Below are 17,128 nucleotides of genomic sequence, written 5' to 3' on the forward strand. Positions count from 1 at the left end.
CCATTCTTAAGGAAACCAGCCCTGAGTGCTCACTGGAAGGACAGATCCTGAAGCTGAGGCTCCAATGCTTTGGCCACCTCATGAGAAGAGAAGACTCCCTGGGAAAGACCTTGATGTTGGGAAAGATGGAGGGCACAAGGAGAAGGGGACGACAGAGGACGAGATGGTTTGACAGTGTTCTTGAAGCTACCAGCATAAGTTTGACCAAACTGTGGGAGGCAGTGGAAGACAGGAGTGCCTGGCGTGCTCTGGTCCATGGGATCATGAAGAGTCGGACACGACTAAATGACTAAACAACAACAACAAAAAACAGCTAAAAACATTAACTCAACCAAGTGACCTCGGGGTTGCCAGGAACTGTGCATTTCTGCCATCCACTGCCTGGGCAAGTAGGAAGGTTTTCAGATTTCTCCTGAAAGTCAATAGTGAGGGTGGCAGAGGGAGGGCATTCTGCAAATGGGGAGCCACCACAGAAAAGGACCCATCAGGAGATAAACAATTACACAAGTTTTAGAAGACATCTGAAGGCAGCCCTGTAATGCTTGATGTTTTTATTATGTTTTCAGATATGCTATAAACCACCCAGAGTATTGGGGAAACCCAGCCAGATGGGCAGGCATTATTATTATTATTCAATGCCAACAGGGCAGCCTCCAGTAGTGGGACCACTAACAAAGCCTCTCCTGCTGATCGTAGGATCCAAGATGGTTGAGACTGGGGAAGGTGCTCTTTTAGGTACTTGGGTCCCAAAAGGTCTGAGGGACAGTGGATCGGCTCCCTGCTGAAAAAGTTTGCTGACCCCTTATCTAGCTCAGCATTGTCCGCACTGACTGGCAGCAGTTTTAGGCAGGGGATATCCCCAGCCCTACCTGGGAGTGCTCGGGGATTGAACCTGTGGCCTTTGGCATGGAAAGCAGCTGCTCTATGACTGAGCTACTGTCCTTCCCCTGGCTTGGAGCACTTGGAGGTGGATCAGATCCAAAGGCCCATCTAGTCCTGTTCTCACGGTGGCCACCAGATGCCTCTGGGAAGCTGCAGGTATCATAAAAGCTGCTACCTTTGCACTCAGAACAACAAAGTGACATATAAGTCAGGTAAAGGTAAAGGATCCCTGGATGGTTAAGTCCAGTCAAAGGTGCCTAAGGAGATGAGAGAGTAGCTTGGAAATATTACCCAAGTCCTTGCAATTTGGGGGGGGGGGTTGAACAATTTGAATCATTTCTGGATTAATCCATGGCACACTTGGAAGCCCTTGCCCATTTCTAATTAATTTTATTAATTAATTGAAAAGCCATTCGAGGCCATTTATTGTTTGTTTTTGTTTTTTAAAAAACCACAGTGGTATACAAAGGTAGCATAAAAACAGCACTATAATCGAAGCAGTAAAAGAACATTATGAAAATATGAACAGTTGAGAGAGAAATACAGAAATAACAGAGTCAAATCCTATAGGTCAGGGAAAAGCCGGGGCAAAAATATAGAGAGATGTTCACAAGATCTTTGAAGCAACTAACAGGAATGTAGGACGGCACTGACTTCAGTTCTGTCCTGTATTTGCCAGATGCAACACCGTTTCCCTTCTGCTGCAGTTCAGCTTCCAACAAAAATGACCTCTTGCTGTCCACTATGGTGAAATGTTATGCAATCAATCAAACAATTAATTAATTAATCACTTTACCATTTCATTATTGCACATCATTCATTACAGCGCAGAGGAAATGCAATACACATTGTGGGTGGGCAGGGGAGTCTTAAATAATGTATTGTTAGGTATTGTTTGAGACTGAAAAACGCGAGAGCAGTGCTACTGATTGCATTCGCTGGGTTGGTTTTCGTTCCAGACATGGGATGAATTAGGGAACATCGGCAATTTCTACTCCCATTTCCAATGGGCTTCTCCAGCATCCTTGGCAACTAACAGATGGTGCTTCTTGTATGTTCTCTGTGCCCTTTCCTTACCTTTTCAACATAGTAACTCAGTGGCTCTTTGCCTCTAGGGTCTGGTTCATCCCAAGAGAGGACAACATATTCTTCCCTGATCTCACTGGCATGAACGTTGGTGGGTGGCAAAGGGACTTTGATCTTGGCTGTGGGAGAAAAACAACAAGCCAACCTTTCAGCAATTTAATTTGGAATAGAAAAGTGTTTGCAAGGAAGACCAATTAACAGCCAGATGGGTAAAAGTCACCAGATGGAGCAGGCCCCAAAATAGCTGATGAGAAGTACAACTAGAAATTCATGTTTGAAGCCAAATTTATCAAATTCGCATTTCTGAAACATTATGAGAACTGGAACACAGCCAGATTTCAAAAAGACTTTGAACTTATCTGAACTTTGCAATGGAATTCTCCAACCAAAGATTTGCAAAAATGCATGTATCAGGGGAACATTGGTGAAAATGCATTATATGAGAAGTTGCTTGCAAAAGTGTGCACATCAGTCAAAACTGCAGATAGGAGAAATTTAAAACAAAAATCCTGGAGATTTTTTCAGGAAAACCTGCAAATTCAGAAAACGAAAACAAACACCCCTGGCAATTGCTGCAGAAACTTGCGGAACTGAATTGAAGAAAAATGAGAGATTTGCAGAAATGAAATCGACAGATCCTTCCATCCCTAGCCACCACTGATCAGACCCCATGGATATAATTTTCATTCTGCTCCAACGCCCAATGTTTTTCAAAGGAGACAGCAGCAATGGTACCTCAACTCTGCCGCCAGCATTGCTGCTAGACATGGATGGGATAGGGCAGTGGTTAAAGTCCAATCGCTGCATCCAGGGCCAGCCCAGGGGGTTTTGCCTCTTGAGGCAAAAAATGAAAATGCCACCTTTTGGTAGAGCCTCCCCCTCCTTCTCTGCAGCCCCCCTGCCATTGTCTCCTTCTCTGTGCTCCCTCCTCAGGTGCCTGGAGGTGGCCCAGGGCAGCCCCAGTGCGCCAAATGCGGTGAGGGAGTAAAAGAAGGTGGTGGGTGGTGGAGGTGGCAAGAGACAGTGAGTGGCACACTTCTTAAAGCCTGTGTCTCCTGCCTGAGGCAACTGTCTCACTGTGCCTCATGCATGGGCCGGCCCTAAGTGCATTCATGCAGCCCCCTCCCCCCCTCCAGCACCATCCAGTTAAGCAACAGCGATGGTGGTGCTGGGAGGGCAGCTCTGCAGTGTCACCCAACCACACGCCCCACTTCTAGGAACTAGGGCTCCTGAGGTATTTAAAATACAGAGAAATCAAGGGAAGTAAATGTTTTTGGAGAAAACCCCTTGTTTAACAGAAATGCCCATTCAGAGCCACTTCCACTTTGAGCAAAATATAGTTATTTGGGCATTTCTAGTCTGCTAAACTCCTAAGTGATTGTTAGTTATATAAAGAAGTTCTCGGGCACGACATTAATCATTGGTGGGGAAAAGGAACAAAGGTCACATGCGAACTTACGTTCCAGTTCATCTTTGGAAACTGTAATTGTCCTAAATCCGTCATCATAAGGGATATCTAGACAGGGAGCAGAGAGGGAAAGAGAAAGAGATGGGGATAAGTGGGGAATCATGAAAAGAATTGCAAATTGCGTTTGGGGGCAGTGAATGGCCAGGATGCTACCTGGCTTGACTAGGGGGCTGTGGCTGGGAACTGACCTGCCCCATTATGGCCAAACAACATATATGTGAGCTTGCACCCCTCTTAGTTGCTTTAAATCCATAGTGGGGGTTAGCCTTGAGCACAGTGGATGAGTTGGTCCCAAAGCTCTTAAGCAACCATCCAATGATGGTATAGAACAGAGCTTTCCAAACTTTTCATGGTGGTGACAGACTTTTTAGACATGCATCATTTCGTGACACAGTAATTCAGTTTTGCATCATTTTGCAACACAGTAGTTAAGCTTTATTAGCAAACCGGAGGTTAAACTAACCCCTTTCCAGCCCCGGGACGAGTGTGGGGAGCATTCGTGAGAATGCTGCAGCTGACACACTAATGTGTTGTGACACACAGTTTGGAAAGCTCTGGTACAGAAGCTAGAAGGCTGAAGCTTGTGCCCTTGCTTCTTCAGCTTCCAAAGCAATCATGCAGACTTGTGTTAAGCTTGTGCTAGGCTAAATTGGTGGGTGTGGGAGCCTACATGGTGAGGAATAGGGAACAGGGTTCAGAGGATGCATGCCTGATGAGAGCATCCTCCAAGACCAATTCTGCTCCCCTAGGGTCCTCTAAACTGCAAGGGGGCAGAATTCTTCAGAGATAGTCAACATGACATCCTCCAGATTTTGGTGGGCTCCAGCTCCCATCAGCCTCAGCCAGCATGGTCACTAGTCAGGGATGATGGGAAGTGAAGTCCAACAACACCTGGAGGGTATCACTTTGGCTACCCTTGGTTTAAGGGACCTTAAAGTTGGGAGAAGTCCCCCCTTTCCTTACTGTCAGCATTTTGAACTACAGTGGACTCTTGTATGCAAAGTGTTGCAGTTGCTAGTCTTTTTGTTCTTCTTGTTTTAGGCTGGGCCAGAATAATCAGCCTAGATTTTTTGCCTGGTCACTTTTGGGGTATGGCAATAATCTTAGGGAGTTGTTTAAAATGTGTTAATTTTTGTCAGGGGGGCTTATAAATAAGACGAGGTGGAAGAGAAGTAGAGGAGGATTTTGTCTTCTCTCTCTGTTTCATAAACAAGGGGGGAAACTATGTTGCTGAGCTGCTTTCAAAGCAGACCAGTGATATTCCCATATGCCTTCCAGAATGATGCTCTGTTGTGACATAGTGCCATTGCCCGGGGCATTCTTGGGGGGAAGATGACTGCCCCCACCAGCCACTTTTGATAGGACATGTGACATTATTCTGAGTGGTCCTGCACAGATCTATTGCTCTTGAAGTCTGCTGACACGGTAATTGTTCTGTGTTTTGAACATTAAAATTGTTTTATTTGGGATTACTGGTGGGTTTTATGATCTTGGAGGCTGCCTTGGATGTTAAGAAAATAGCAATTGTCTTGGAGCAATTAAAAACCCAATGTACTTAGCACTCTTTTGCTGTCATTTGGGTCTATCATTGTCACTGGGTCGCTGGCCTTCGATGGGTTACTGATGCCTGCACGGTTGACGGCCTTTACTCGGAATTGGTATGTCTTCCCTTCAGTGAGACCTAAAACAGGAGATCTGCACGCTTTCACGAGCTTGTCATTGCACAATACCCATTCGTCTGTGCCTGCTTCACACCTGGAAAAAGAAGGACCTTACAGTTTGGGTGCAACATGATCTGGGAAAGAAAGAGATAACAGATCTGTGGCTTCTGAGGACAGACCTCTCAATGTAATACCCAATGACAGGACTTCCACCATTATCACTGGGAGTAATCCAGGAAAGTATGAGACTGTTTCTATTCACGTCATGGCATTGCACACTGAGGGGTGACCCAGGAGCTCCAGCAGTTTCAGCCTCGGCATCTAAAGATAAGAAAAAACCATGCTTAGATGGTTTTATGTAGGTCAGGTTGGCCCACAAGCCGCAATGGCTCCCAAGTTTTATCTTCTGGCCCTTGAAAGCATGGTAAAGTTTTAGAGAAGGCACTGTACAAAATTTGCCTACAGTAGGTATGTGGAACTGACTCCGACCTGTGGACTGGATCCTTATCTCCCCCCACTCACCCACCGGCCAAGCTTGAAAGGTAGGTGGGACCATTCACTCGATCTCACAATGACAACAGGTGACTCATTTTTGCACAATGCTCTGTAAACCCTGACAATTAGTTGGTTGTCAGGATTTGCATAGCGCTGTGCACGGAAGCCCTGGCAGTCAGATGATCAGGAGGGCTTGCAAAGCAGTATGCACAGAGACCCAGTGTGGTGTAGTGGTTAAGAGTGGTGGACTTGTAATCTGGTGAACCGGGTTCGCGTCCCTGCTCCTCCACATGCAGCTGCTGGATGACCTTGGGCTAGTCACACTTCTCTGAAGTCTCTCAGCCCCACTCACCTCACAGAGTGTTTGTTGTGGGGGAGGAAGGGAAAGGAGAACATTAGCTGTGTTGAGACTCCTTCAGGTAGTGATAAAGTGGGATATCAAATCCAAACTCTTCTTTGCAAGCCCTGAAAATCAGCTGATTGATGGCACTCACTAAGCACGATGCAAGGAGCTGTGAAGGTGCCACTGATCAGCTGATGGCTGGCACTTGCGAACCCTCTTTCAGCCCAGATGCATCTTTACCTGCCATGCACTTGACATCCTCAATGGCATCAGGTGTAGGGCTGGTGCATGTGGCTTTGCCAAAACAGCCTCATGGGCTAAATGGGAAGACCTGCTGGACCTAAGTCTGTAGGCAAGAGGTTCCTTACCACTGACCTGTGCTTTTGCTTTTGCTTTCTCCCTAAAAACTGTAAGGCTCTAAGCAGGACCTACGTTCTTTTTAGTTCCATACAGACCATTGACATTTTAGGGCCTTTGTAAATTACAATTATACAACAATGCCATCACCAAACAGCAGCAAACAAGTGCACCTACCCCTAACAAACACATAAGCTCTTTGCTCGTTGTACCCATCATGTGTCGGTATGCGGATGCTGTAAAACCCTTCATCCTCTTTGTAAGCGCAAGAGACTGTCAGGGAAGCCTCCTGGGCCTCACACTTTATTTGCCGGCGATCAGAATCTCTCAGCAACTCACCTGAGCGCAAGAGAAAGATGGTAACTGAGGACGTACCTGGTCGGTGGCTTCCTAACAGAGCTAAAACGTAGCAAAATTTCAGAATGTGAAATTATAATTCCAGCGCTATTTGGGAATGTTAATGGAAAATTAAATGCAGAGGGTATTCTTGCATAAACACTCAATCTTGGATAATTTGCTTAAGAATTTCGTCCCCAAATTCATTTAATCTCTTCTTCCAGCATTCATTTGGGAGAAGCCAGGTGCCTTTCCCCCCTTACCCCCAAGATAAATTTTCCTGTAAGTAGTACCAGGAACCAGGTGTGTTGCATCAGGAGCCATGTGGCCCCCAAAAAGTTCCCTGTAAAGGAATGTGGCCCTCAGGCTGAAAAATTATTCCAACCCTGGTCCGAAGTGTTGGCTGTATTGGGGCCCCACTTCAGACAACAAAATGTCTTTGGCCAGGATTTTCTTAATACTTGTCAAATGGCAATAGTCATGGATGGTGGGTTTTTTTTGGGGGGGGAGGGGTTACAAATACAGACCATCTCTGAACCAGCGGATGTCTCGTTGGTATTCCTGCAAGTCTGAAGTAAAAGTGCAGCGAAGCGTGAAGGGCTCCTTTTCTCTGGAAAAGACAGGCCTCAGAGTGCTAGCAAAGTCAGCTTCCAGGTCCCTGAGTGACTCTAAAAAGAGAAGATGTTAGGTAAGAGCATCTGGCCTTGCCAGATGTAAGGAGAGAGTGATTTCCATCCAGTGCATGTGGCTGTTAACCAAAAGGTTGGTGGTCTGAGCCCACCCAGGGACAGCTGTGGGCATGATTCCTGCATTGCGGCGGGTTGGACTAGATGACCCTTGTGGTCCCTTCCAACTCTACAATTCTATGATTCGACGATCTGTTCATCACAATCAGTGCTATTTCCATTCAGCTACAGTTCAGCTTCTGCTAAAACCTAACTTTGATCATCTCGCTATCTCCTATGGCCAAAACTAATGTGATTAGGTAAAGGTAAAGGGACTCCTGACCATTAGGTCCAGTCGTGGCCAACTCTGGGGTTGCGGCGCTCATCTCGCTTTATTGGCCGAGGGAGCCGGCGTACAGCTTCCAGGTCATGTGGCCAGCATGACTAAGCCACCTCTGGTGAACCAAAGCAGCGCACAGAAAGGCCGTTTACCTTCCCACCGGAGCGGTACCTATTTATTTACTTGCACTTTGACGTGCTTTCGAACTGCTAGGTTGGCAGGAGCAGGGACCAAACAATGGGAGCTCACCCCGTCGCGGTGATTCAAACCGCCGACCTTCTGATCGGCAAGCCCTAGGCTCTGTGGTTTAGACCACAGCACCACCCACATCCCAGTGTGATTAATGATGCAATTAATTAATTTAAATGCATTTCAGAGGAAGTGAAATGTAAAACACAATGCAGAAAACAACTAATTATTTACATCACGTTTGCAGATCAAAAAACCCAACCATTTCCATTCCTGAATTCTAATGAACATGTGAATTGTAACAATTTCTGCTCCGGTTTTCCATTTCTGTTAGAACTCTCTAGACGTCTGCAGCTTTCGGCTGCCACAAACAGCCAAGCTCACAAGCAGAAGACAGTGCATGGAGCTAATCTCTGCTCTTTGCATCCAGTTTAAGGAAAGTGTGGAACTGCTGTGTTTGACTCATTCATTATTTTTATTGGGCATCTATACAACCCCCTCCTCCAATCATATCTATGCTATTTTTAAACCCACTTTAGGGCTCCTCCAGACAACTTGTTTATTGAGCATTTATCCTGATTTGCTTACAAAAACGGTTACTTGGAGTTTATACAGTGTGCAGACTTTATTGAACATTCATTCTGGTATGTTTGCAGGGAGGTTATGTAGCTTCTAGCATTCATCCTGAGTTGCTTGCACCTACCCTCCTTCTTCCATTCTGAACAAGTACAAAGAGGTTCTCTCCATGAGCAAACGTGTTGTGCCACAAATCCTGTGGCAGCCATTTTGTTTTTGTTTTTTGTTTTTTTTAAAGCGTTTATTAATTTTCCAATAAAAACATCCAATTAACATATCAAATCAGATCCAATAAAAATAAAAAACTAAAATAAAAAAGGTCCAATTGTCTTCCAAATTGTAATAATTTTGTTTTGACTTCCCACGGTCTGAATTTCGAAGCACATTCAACATCATAGTCCTGCCTTTCATCATCCTCAATGTTATTCATAATTCCATGTCCGATTTTTCCCTTCCACATTTTGACTCTGGTTCTACGATCCTCATTCATGTCAGAAAACCGATACTTTTTCCCCCCTATGGAGTGCAGATATTGTACTCCTTCAGCTGTTTTTTCATTGCACCGCTTCATTTAATTGCATCCAATTTCAAAGTTCTGTCCAGCTCTTTGAGAGTTGTTATTTTGGCAGCTCCCAGATCGTTAATCTTTCCCGTCCAGGTGTTATCAAAGAGACAGAGAGAAATTTCCTTCTGTACCCTCCTTGTTGATTTATCTTAAACAGACTGTTTGCAATGTAGCCATATATCATACAGTTAGCAATTGGCCTTTGGAATCTTCCCAGTCCCCCCTCCGGGCCCTAGAGGGGGGCTGCCAGACATCCATTTAGCCCCCTCTCTCGCTCGTAATCAAAAAAACATCTTTTTGCAAACAGTTGTATATGTAATATTGCTCCCAGTCTTTATAACCAACCATCCGTTATCTCCTGTTTCTCTTAATCAGGGAAGTATTTCAGATATTCAATAACGACGTGGTGGGGGACGCCATTTTGTCTTTTGTCCTTTGTTTTCATCTTTAACAGACATTTCCGGTCTTAGAAGAGAAGTGGCTGCAAGTAGATCCCAATTATATATGAAAGTCCATCTGAGATAGACTTCCGGGACGCCGCGGCCACGGAAAAGGAGCGCGAGATAACCCCTCCGGGGGAGTCTCGAACAGCGTGGAGATTTAGAGGGGTCATGAAGGCTACGTGAACCCTGAAACCACAGGAGGGAATCCTGGGGGACAAGCACCCTGCGACGCTGTCTGTGCTCGCCTGTGTTGCCGGCGTTTTAACAAGGCTGGAGCTGCAGCGTAAAGGGGAGGCAACAACTCCATGCTGTGAAGCCTCAAGCTCCGAGGGAAAGCGGCGGACCTCCAACAGCAGTGGAGAAGCTGGGAAGGAGTTACAAAAACACTGTGGAAAAAGCAGTGGAGGTTAAAGAAAATATTGGAGAACATCAATTAGGGTAAGGTTAATGGAATGTTTTGATAAGAACCCAGCGGAGAAGGAATAAGTTGGTGAAAAAGGAGGAGGAATCCATCTCTGGCGATAAGGTGATAAGAGAGTATAGCAAGACGCTGGGAGAGAGGAGGAAACAAAAAAGAAGAAAACAAACCGCCAAGTGAGTGTGGTGTGGTGGAAAGACCTCAGACACAAAGTATAAAGTCAGAGGCAAGGTAACAGTTACAGTGGAATTATTAAACGGCTTAGAGAGAGGGGGAAAAAAAGACTTTTCTGTTTCATCGGGAAGGAGAGCGCTACAGCCAGCACGGATTTTAGTGGAAGCTTCTCTGTTTCTAAATGGCAGGACTGGGGAGAATTGGGACTCAAACGGAGTAGGGGAGATAGGTGCCTTAGCTGCACTCTGTGTTTAAAGATAGGAACTGTGAGACTGTGTTTAAAGTGCCTAAACCTTGTTTAAAGGCTGTGAGACTGTGAAAAGACTGCCATACGGTGCAAGCTGAAAGGGGCCCACCTTCGTTAATTCAATTGGATACGCTCTTGATCTTCAGAGACGGCTGTGACTCTCTTGTCTCTCCTTGGGATTTAAAGAGACATACACTCCGGGAGACAAAGTTAAAGACTACGCCTTTGCAGGACCCTACCCATGAGAAGCATCTAAATCTGGAGACGTTTTGGTGGTTCAGGTGCTTCCTATATTTAATTATAAGGTTTTGAGGATTCAAACATCTGTCTTGACTTAGACTCAGTCAAAATCGTACTATTATTACGCTCTTGGTCTTCAGAGACGGCTGTGACTCTCTTGTCTCTTTTTGGGACTTAAAGAGACATACACCCCGGAATGCAAAGTTAAAGAATATGTCTTTGCAGAACCCCTACCCATGAGAATCCCCTGAATCGTGCTTTGGTGGTCCAGGTGCTTACCATATTTAATCATAAGACTTTGAGGACTCAAACACCTGTTTTGACTTAGGTCCAGTCAAAATAGTACTATTATTGTATTGCATTATTATTACCTGACCTTATATAAGAGTTAACTTTTGCACTGTATCAATCTAATTAATTTTGGACCCTCGCTGCAATTATCCGAGGGACGCTAGCCTGGTTACCTCTATACCTTACCCCTATAGTATATTAGGAAGACTTAAACTCAAATATACAAATGCCGAACGGCTCTAAGAAGGGGGTGGCAACACCAGCGGAAAGGAGGCCTTCAAGACAAGAAGAGGGGAAGGAGGCAAGAGAAATCAGAGACTACGATAGCTTGATGGCCGAAATAAGAAAGGAATTTAAAAATAATGAACAGTATATTGAGAGAAAATTGATAGAGGTTCAAGATACCCTAGATAAGAAACTGGGGGAAGTGGTGGGAGAATTGACAGGAAAGGTTAAGGATCTCTCGGTAAGAACTAAGGGTTTGGAGGATTCAGTGAAGAGGGTGCAAAAGGACGCGAAAGACAGTAAGAAAGAGATGGACAGGATTAGACTAGAAGTTAAAGAGATAGGAGCAACACAGGAAGAGTTGTTGGACAACATGGCTATGACACAGATGCGCCAGAATCAATCTAACTTAAAATTTAGAGGAATAGCAGAGGACTTAAATGAGAATATCCGAGCTAAAGTGGTGAAAGAGCTGGCAATATGGTTAGATAGAAAAGAAGAAGAGATAAACCATGGTCTGGTAAACATATTCCGAATAAGAATAAAATCGGCAAAAGCCAGAGGGAAAAAATTGCCAGGAGATGTAATAGCCATGTTTAATTCATTGGAGATAAGAAATGAAATTTTGAAACAGAATTATGTTAAAAGGTTATATATTGGAGGAAACCCAATTATTATTTATAAAGAGATTCCTTCGAGATTTCTTCGAAGGAGGGACTCATATAAAAAATTAACAAATCAATTGAAGAAAAATGGGATCCTGTACAGATGGGAGTTTCCGGAAGGCATTTCATTCTATTTCAAAGAAAAAAAGTTCAAACTGTCTACCATCTCAGAACTACAAAAATTCGCAAGGAGATATGAGAAGGATCTGGGGAAAATGATGGGAGAGGAGGAGGTGGGGAACCAGCAGGGGGAAGAAAATGGGGGGAGTGAAGAAGAAGAAAGAGAGGAGAGCTCAAAAGGAGAAGGAGAAGAACTAGAGAAAGGAGACAAAGAACAGTAGATTGCGCATAGGTTTGATAAGTTAACTTATATTACAGAACAGATGACGTTAAAAATACTAAACTGGAATGTGAATGGACTGAACAATAAAAACAAAAGGAACCAGATTACACATGTATTATTGAAAAAGAATTATGACTTAATATGCCTCCAAGAGACGCATATAATAAATAAGCATAAGAGACTATTATGTAATAAGAGACTGGGAGCAGACTTTGTGACATCAGATAGAGTGAAGAAAAGAGGGGTGGTACTATATATTAAGGAAAAATATGAGCCACAACTATTATATAAAGATGATCAAGGGAGAGTAATCATTGTTCAGATGGTGTTTCAGGGAGAAAAAATAATTGTTGTTGGAATATATGCTCCAAACGATAAAAAATCTGCTTTCTATTCTGAATTAAGAGATAAATTGATGGAATGGATGGATCAAAAAATGATTTTAATGGGTGACTTTAATGGGGTGGTGTCTCCAAATTTAGATAAGCTAACAAAAAAACAAGAAAAGAAGGAAGGTAAATTACCGCGATCTTTTTTTGACATGGTAAATAATCTGGGATTAATTGATGCATGGAGACTCAAAAACCCCACTACAAAACAATACACTTTTTTCTCAAACCCAAATCAGAGCTGGGGGCGAATAGATAGCATTTGGATCTCGAAGGAATTAACCCAGAATTTAATTAAATCAGAAATTCTCCCAAGAATTATATCTGACCATAATGCGGTTTACAGTGAGCTGAAAGGCAAGGATATTAAAACAACTAGATGGAGAATGAATGAATTTCTATTTAATGATCAGAAGATCGTAAATAAGGCAATAGAGACAATAGAAGATTACCTTAAATGGAATCTAAACGGGGAAACTGCTATAGAGACGGTGTGGGACGCAGGAAAGGCAGTTATGAGGGGCTTTTTAATACAGAAAAACAGCCAAGTAAGAAAAGAAAAAGAGTTAAAGAAGGAACAGATCCTAACACAGATTATGGAAAATGAAAAAAAATTAACCATCAACCCCAGTGAGGAGATCGCAAAACAGAATATAAAGATATTACAAGCTAAACTTTCTACAATAATTGATCAAGAGGTAGAATGGAAAATTAAAATGATGAACCAGAGGACATTTGAATCCGCAAACAAGATAGGCAAATATTTGGCGTGGCAAATAAGAGAAAGAAGAAAACAAAATACGATTAGTAAGATAAGGGAAGGAGAAAGGATTGTGGAAGAGCCAAAAGAAATAAGGAAGATATTTCAAAAATATTATAAGGACTTATATAAAAGAGGAAAGGAAACAAAACAAGAAATAGAGCAGTTTTTGCAAGAACATCATTTAAAACAAATCCCAAAAGAAGAAAAAGAGATATTAGACCAGGAAATTACCCAAGAAGAGATAAAGAAGGCGATTAAAAAGATGAAAAATGGGAAAGTGCCAGGCCCAGATGGGCTCTCAGCCAAATATTATAAAACACTAAGTAACCAAATATCCCCAGTGTTAGGTGAAGTGATGAATAATATATTAAAGGAAGGAAGGATCCCGAATACCTGGAAGGAAGCATATATTACTTTGATTCCCAAAAAAGAGGCAGATACTTTGGAAGTGAAAAACTATAGGCCAATTTCACTACTAAATAATGATTATAAGCTATTTGCAGATATAATGGCAGAAAGACTAAAAAAGGTTTTGAACAACAGAATACATAAAGATCAAACGGGCTTCCTCCCAGGGAGACAACTAAGGGACAATGTAAGGAACTTGATAGACATTATTGAATATTTGGATATGAGTATAGATAGACAAGCGGCCTTGGTATTCATAGATGCTGAGAAAGCGTTTGATAACATCTCGTGGGATTTCTTGAAGAAAAGTTTGGAAATGATGGGAATGGGAGAGAAATTTAGAAAAGGCATAGAAGCTATATATAAGGAACAGAAGGCAAAATTGGTAATAAACAACACCACAACAGAATATTTTAGTATATATAAAGGAACTAGACAAGGCTGCCCCCTGTCCCCTCTATTGTTTATAACAGTATTAGAAATACTAAACGAGAGACTGAGGGGGGCAACAGAAGTCACAGGAGTCAGGGTAGGAAAGAGGGAATACAAAATCAAGGCCTTCGCAGATGACATTGTACTAACCTTAGAAGACCCAAAAAACAGCGTAAAAGAAGCTTTACAAAAAATTGACGAATTTGGAGCCGTGGCAGGACTTAAGGTAAATAAAAACAAAACCAAAATGTTAGTTAAAAATTTAACAAAGGAAGAAGTGATAGATCTAGAAAGAAAGACCAAAATTGCGGTAGCTAAGAAAGTGAAATATCTTGGGATCTGGGTTACAGCTAAGAACATAAATTTATACAAGGATAATTACGATGCCACCTGGAGGAGTATAAAGAAAGACATGGAAATTTGGGGGAGGATGAAACTCTCCTTTTTGGGGAGGATAGCTGTTGTTAAAATGAACATTCTGCCTAGAATGTTATTTTTATTCCAAACCATCCCCATACTTAAAGGCCTAAAACAATGTAAAGAGTGGCAGAGAGCCTTGGCAAAGTATATTTGGCAGGGGAAAAGGCCACGGATAAAAATGAAAATTTTGATAGACAAAAAAGAAAGAGGGGGTTTTTCTCTCCCGGACCTAAGTTTATACTATGAAGCGGCTTGTATATATTGGGTAAAAGATTGGATAAAACTGGAGAATAGAGAGCTACTGGACCTGGAAGGCTTTAATAATTGGTACGGATGGCATTCATACCTTTGGTATGGGAAAGTGAAAGTTCACAAGAGTTTCTTAGATCATATTTTTAGGGGACCATTATATCAAGCATGGGAAAGGAACAAAAACCTCCTCGAAAGAAAGACCCCATGGTGGATTTCACCAATAGAGGCCTTAACGATTAAGAAAATAAATATGGAGGAGATAAACGCCACCTATGAAGAAATGTTAAGAAAAACTGACCAAGGGCCCAAACTCAGACCTTATGAAGAAATAAAAAATTTATTCACTGGTTGGCTGCAATACCACCAGGTGAATGATTTGTTAAAAGAGGATAAGAGGAAGGCGGGTTTTGATGATAAAAAATCAAAATTTAGTATAGAAGTAATAGAAGGCAAAAATAAAACCCTGTCCAGAATTTATGATATATTACTAGAGTGGTACACAAAAGATGAGGAGGTGAAGGAGGCAATGATTAAATGGGCAATTGACTTTGGTTATAACATTGATTTTGAAAGGTGGATAGAAGTTTGGAATTGTAACATAAAGTTCACAGCATGTATGGCATTGAGAGAAAATATCTGGAAGATGCTATATAGATGGTACCACACCCCTGTGAAATTGGCCAAAATGTATAGATTAAAGGATAAGAGATGCTGGAAATGTGGCGAGGTGGAGGGTGACCTATATCATTTATGGTGGACATGTAAAAAGGTGAAAGGCTTTTGGGAATTAATTTATAATGAACTTAAAAAAATATTTAAGTATACCTTTCCCAAGAGGCCTGAAGCCTTCCTGTTGGGAATGATGGATAAAGAAATTAAAAAGGAAGATAGGACGATATTCCTCTACGCCACCACAGCAGCGAGAATTATGTTGGCACAATATTGGAAAGTGGAAACCATCCCCAACATAAAGGACTGGCAGATTAGAATGGTAAACTATGCTGAGCTTGACAAACTAACAGGTAAAATAAGAGATCAGGATGAACAGAAATTTCTGAAAAAATGGAGTAAATTTTGGAAATATATTGGAATAAATGCTTAAAGTGAATTGACGGGGTTAGAACAATACGACCAGCGAGTGAATTTAAGACTATAGATTGAAAATCAAATACGTAATGGAAGGAGATATTTGATACTTATCAAAAGGATGGAGGGAAGTTCAGATTGTGTGTCTTTCTTTTTTCGGATGTGTGGTTTTTCTTTTTTTTCTTTTTTTTTTCTTTGTAATTTTTTCTCTGTATTTTCATATATATCTGTTTTTTGTGTATAACTTCAATAAAAATGCATTAAAAAAAAAAAAAAAGAAAGTCCATCTGAACTCACTTTTTGAAGAGCAATTTAAGTTCTTAATGAGACTTGGCATGCATTACGGATTGTTGATGTTAAGGATAAAAGAATGTTTTTTTTACATACCAAGCCCCTCCATATTTCAAACATCATGATGAGGATCTCTTTGAAGTTCGATCTTTTGCACCAGAGACTGTACATACTGCAGGTTTTTTCCAGCCTCTTCAATTCAGAGTGTGTCTGTTTGTTTTCCAAATCTTTTTATTTTCCCAAACAGATGCGTCCGGCTATGGGGTGGCGTCGCAGGAGTGCCAGCCGGCCCTAGCTCCGTGACCCAGTGCCCCTGCCGTCTGCTGTGGCAGCCATTTTGTGACTGGTGCTCACAACACTCTCTCAAAATTCCAAATGTGCCCACAGGCCCTGAAAGGTTGGCAACCCCTAGAGTAAAGCTTATTTGGAACAGGAACCTTTCTCTCTCTCCACAGAACAGACATAGACCTGCTTCCCAGTCACCATTTAGACATTCTTCCAGTGGCATAGCAACCCCTGGCAGCACCTGGGGCGGACCAAAGATGTTGAGCTTTTTTGGGGGAAATCGAAGTTGTTGAGCCCCCTGAGGAACTGCAGTGGTGTCCGCAAACTCCCCTGACACACAGCAGCCAACTTAAAACACTGCAGACCCCGTGCTGCCCTACAGAGCCCCGTGACGCCCTATGGGTGCCCCCCTCCGCCCCTGGCTACCTATGCAACTGCTTTCTCCCCAGTATTCCCATCTCATCATTTGGGCAACAAAATGGCCCCAAACTGTACTATGAAGTCACATGCCAGGCTAAACCAATATAGAGAAAACCACAAAAGAATAAAAGTTTTGTACTTACTTTTATATATCTCTGAGTCAAATCCAGACTCCTTTCCATAATATTCTACCAAAAAAAAAAAAGAGAGAGAGGAAGGGAATTGATGAGATAGGTATTATATATACTTATTTTTTATTTTATTTTTATAAATTTTTATTAGTGTTTTAACATATCATTTTCAACAGTAATTAAACATACTTTTACATCTTATTCAATTTTTTTGACTCCCATCAGTCCTGTCTGAAAATTTT

The 17,128-nt window shown here is 42.3% G+C and overlaps 1 protein-coding gene across 2 annotated transcripts in view; it reads right to left on the reverse strand.

Annotated features, from left to right (window-relative positions):
- MYOM3 (myomesin 3) overlaps positions 1-17,128 on the reverse strand; it is a gene marked incomplete at its 5' end in the record, with an annotated part of 59,416 nt that overhangs the window by 30,363 nt on the left and 11,925 nt on the right. For both annotated transcript variants that reach the window (XM_083511755.1, XM_083511754.1), the window contains 7 exons: positions 1,960-2,087; positions 3,428-3,484; positions 4,992-5,191; positions 5,277-5,418; positions 6,470-6,631; positions 7,156-7,296; positions 16,899-16,943. In XM_083511755.1, the coding sequence (XP_083367881.1) occupies positions 1,960-2,087; positions 3,428-3,484; positions 4,992-5,191; positions 5,277-5,418; positions 6,470-6,631; positions 7,156-7,296; positions 16,899-16,943 (875 nt within the window). The remainder of the gene's footprint in view (positions 1-1,959; positions 2,088-3,427; positions 3,485-4,991; positions 5,192-5,276; positions 5,419-6,469; positions 6,632-7,155; positions 7,297-16,898; positions 16,944-17,128) is intronic.

The sequence above is a fragment of the Podarcis liolepis genome (genome assembly GCF_965112155.1).
Source record: "Podarcis liolepis genome assembly, chromosome: 7".
NCBI classification, from domain to species: domain Eukaryota; kingdom Metazoa; phylum Chordata; class Lepidosauria; order Squamata; family Lacertidae; genus Podarcis; species Podarcis liolepis.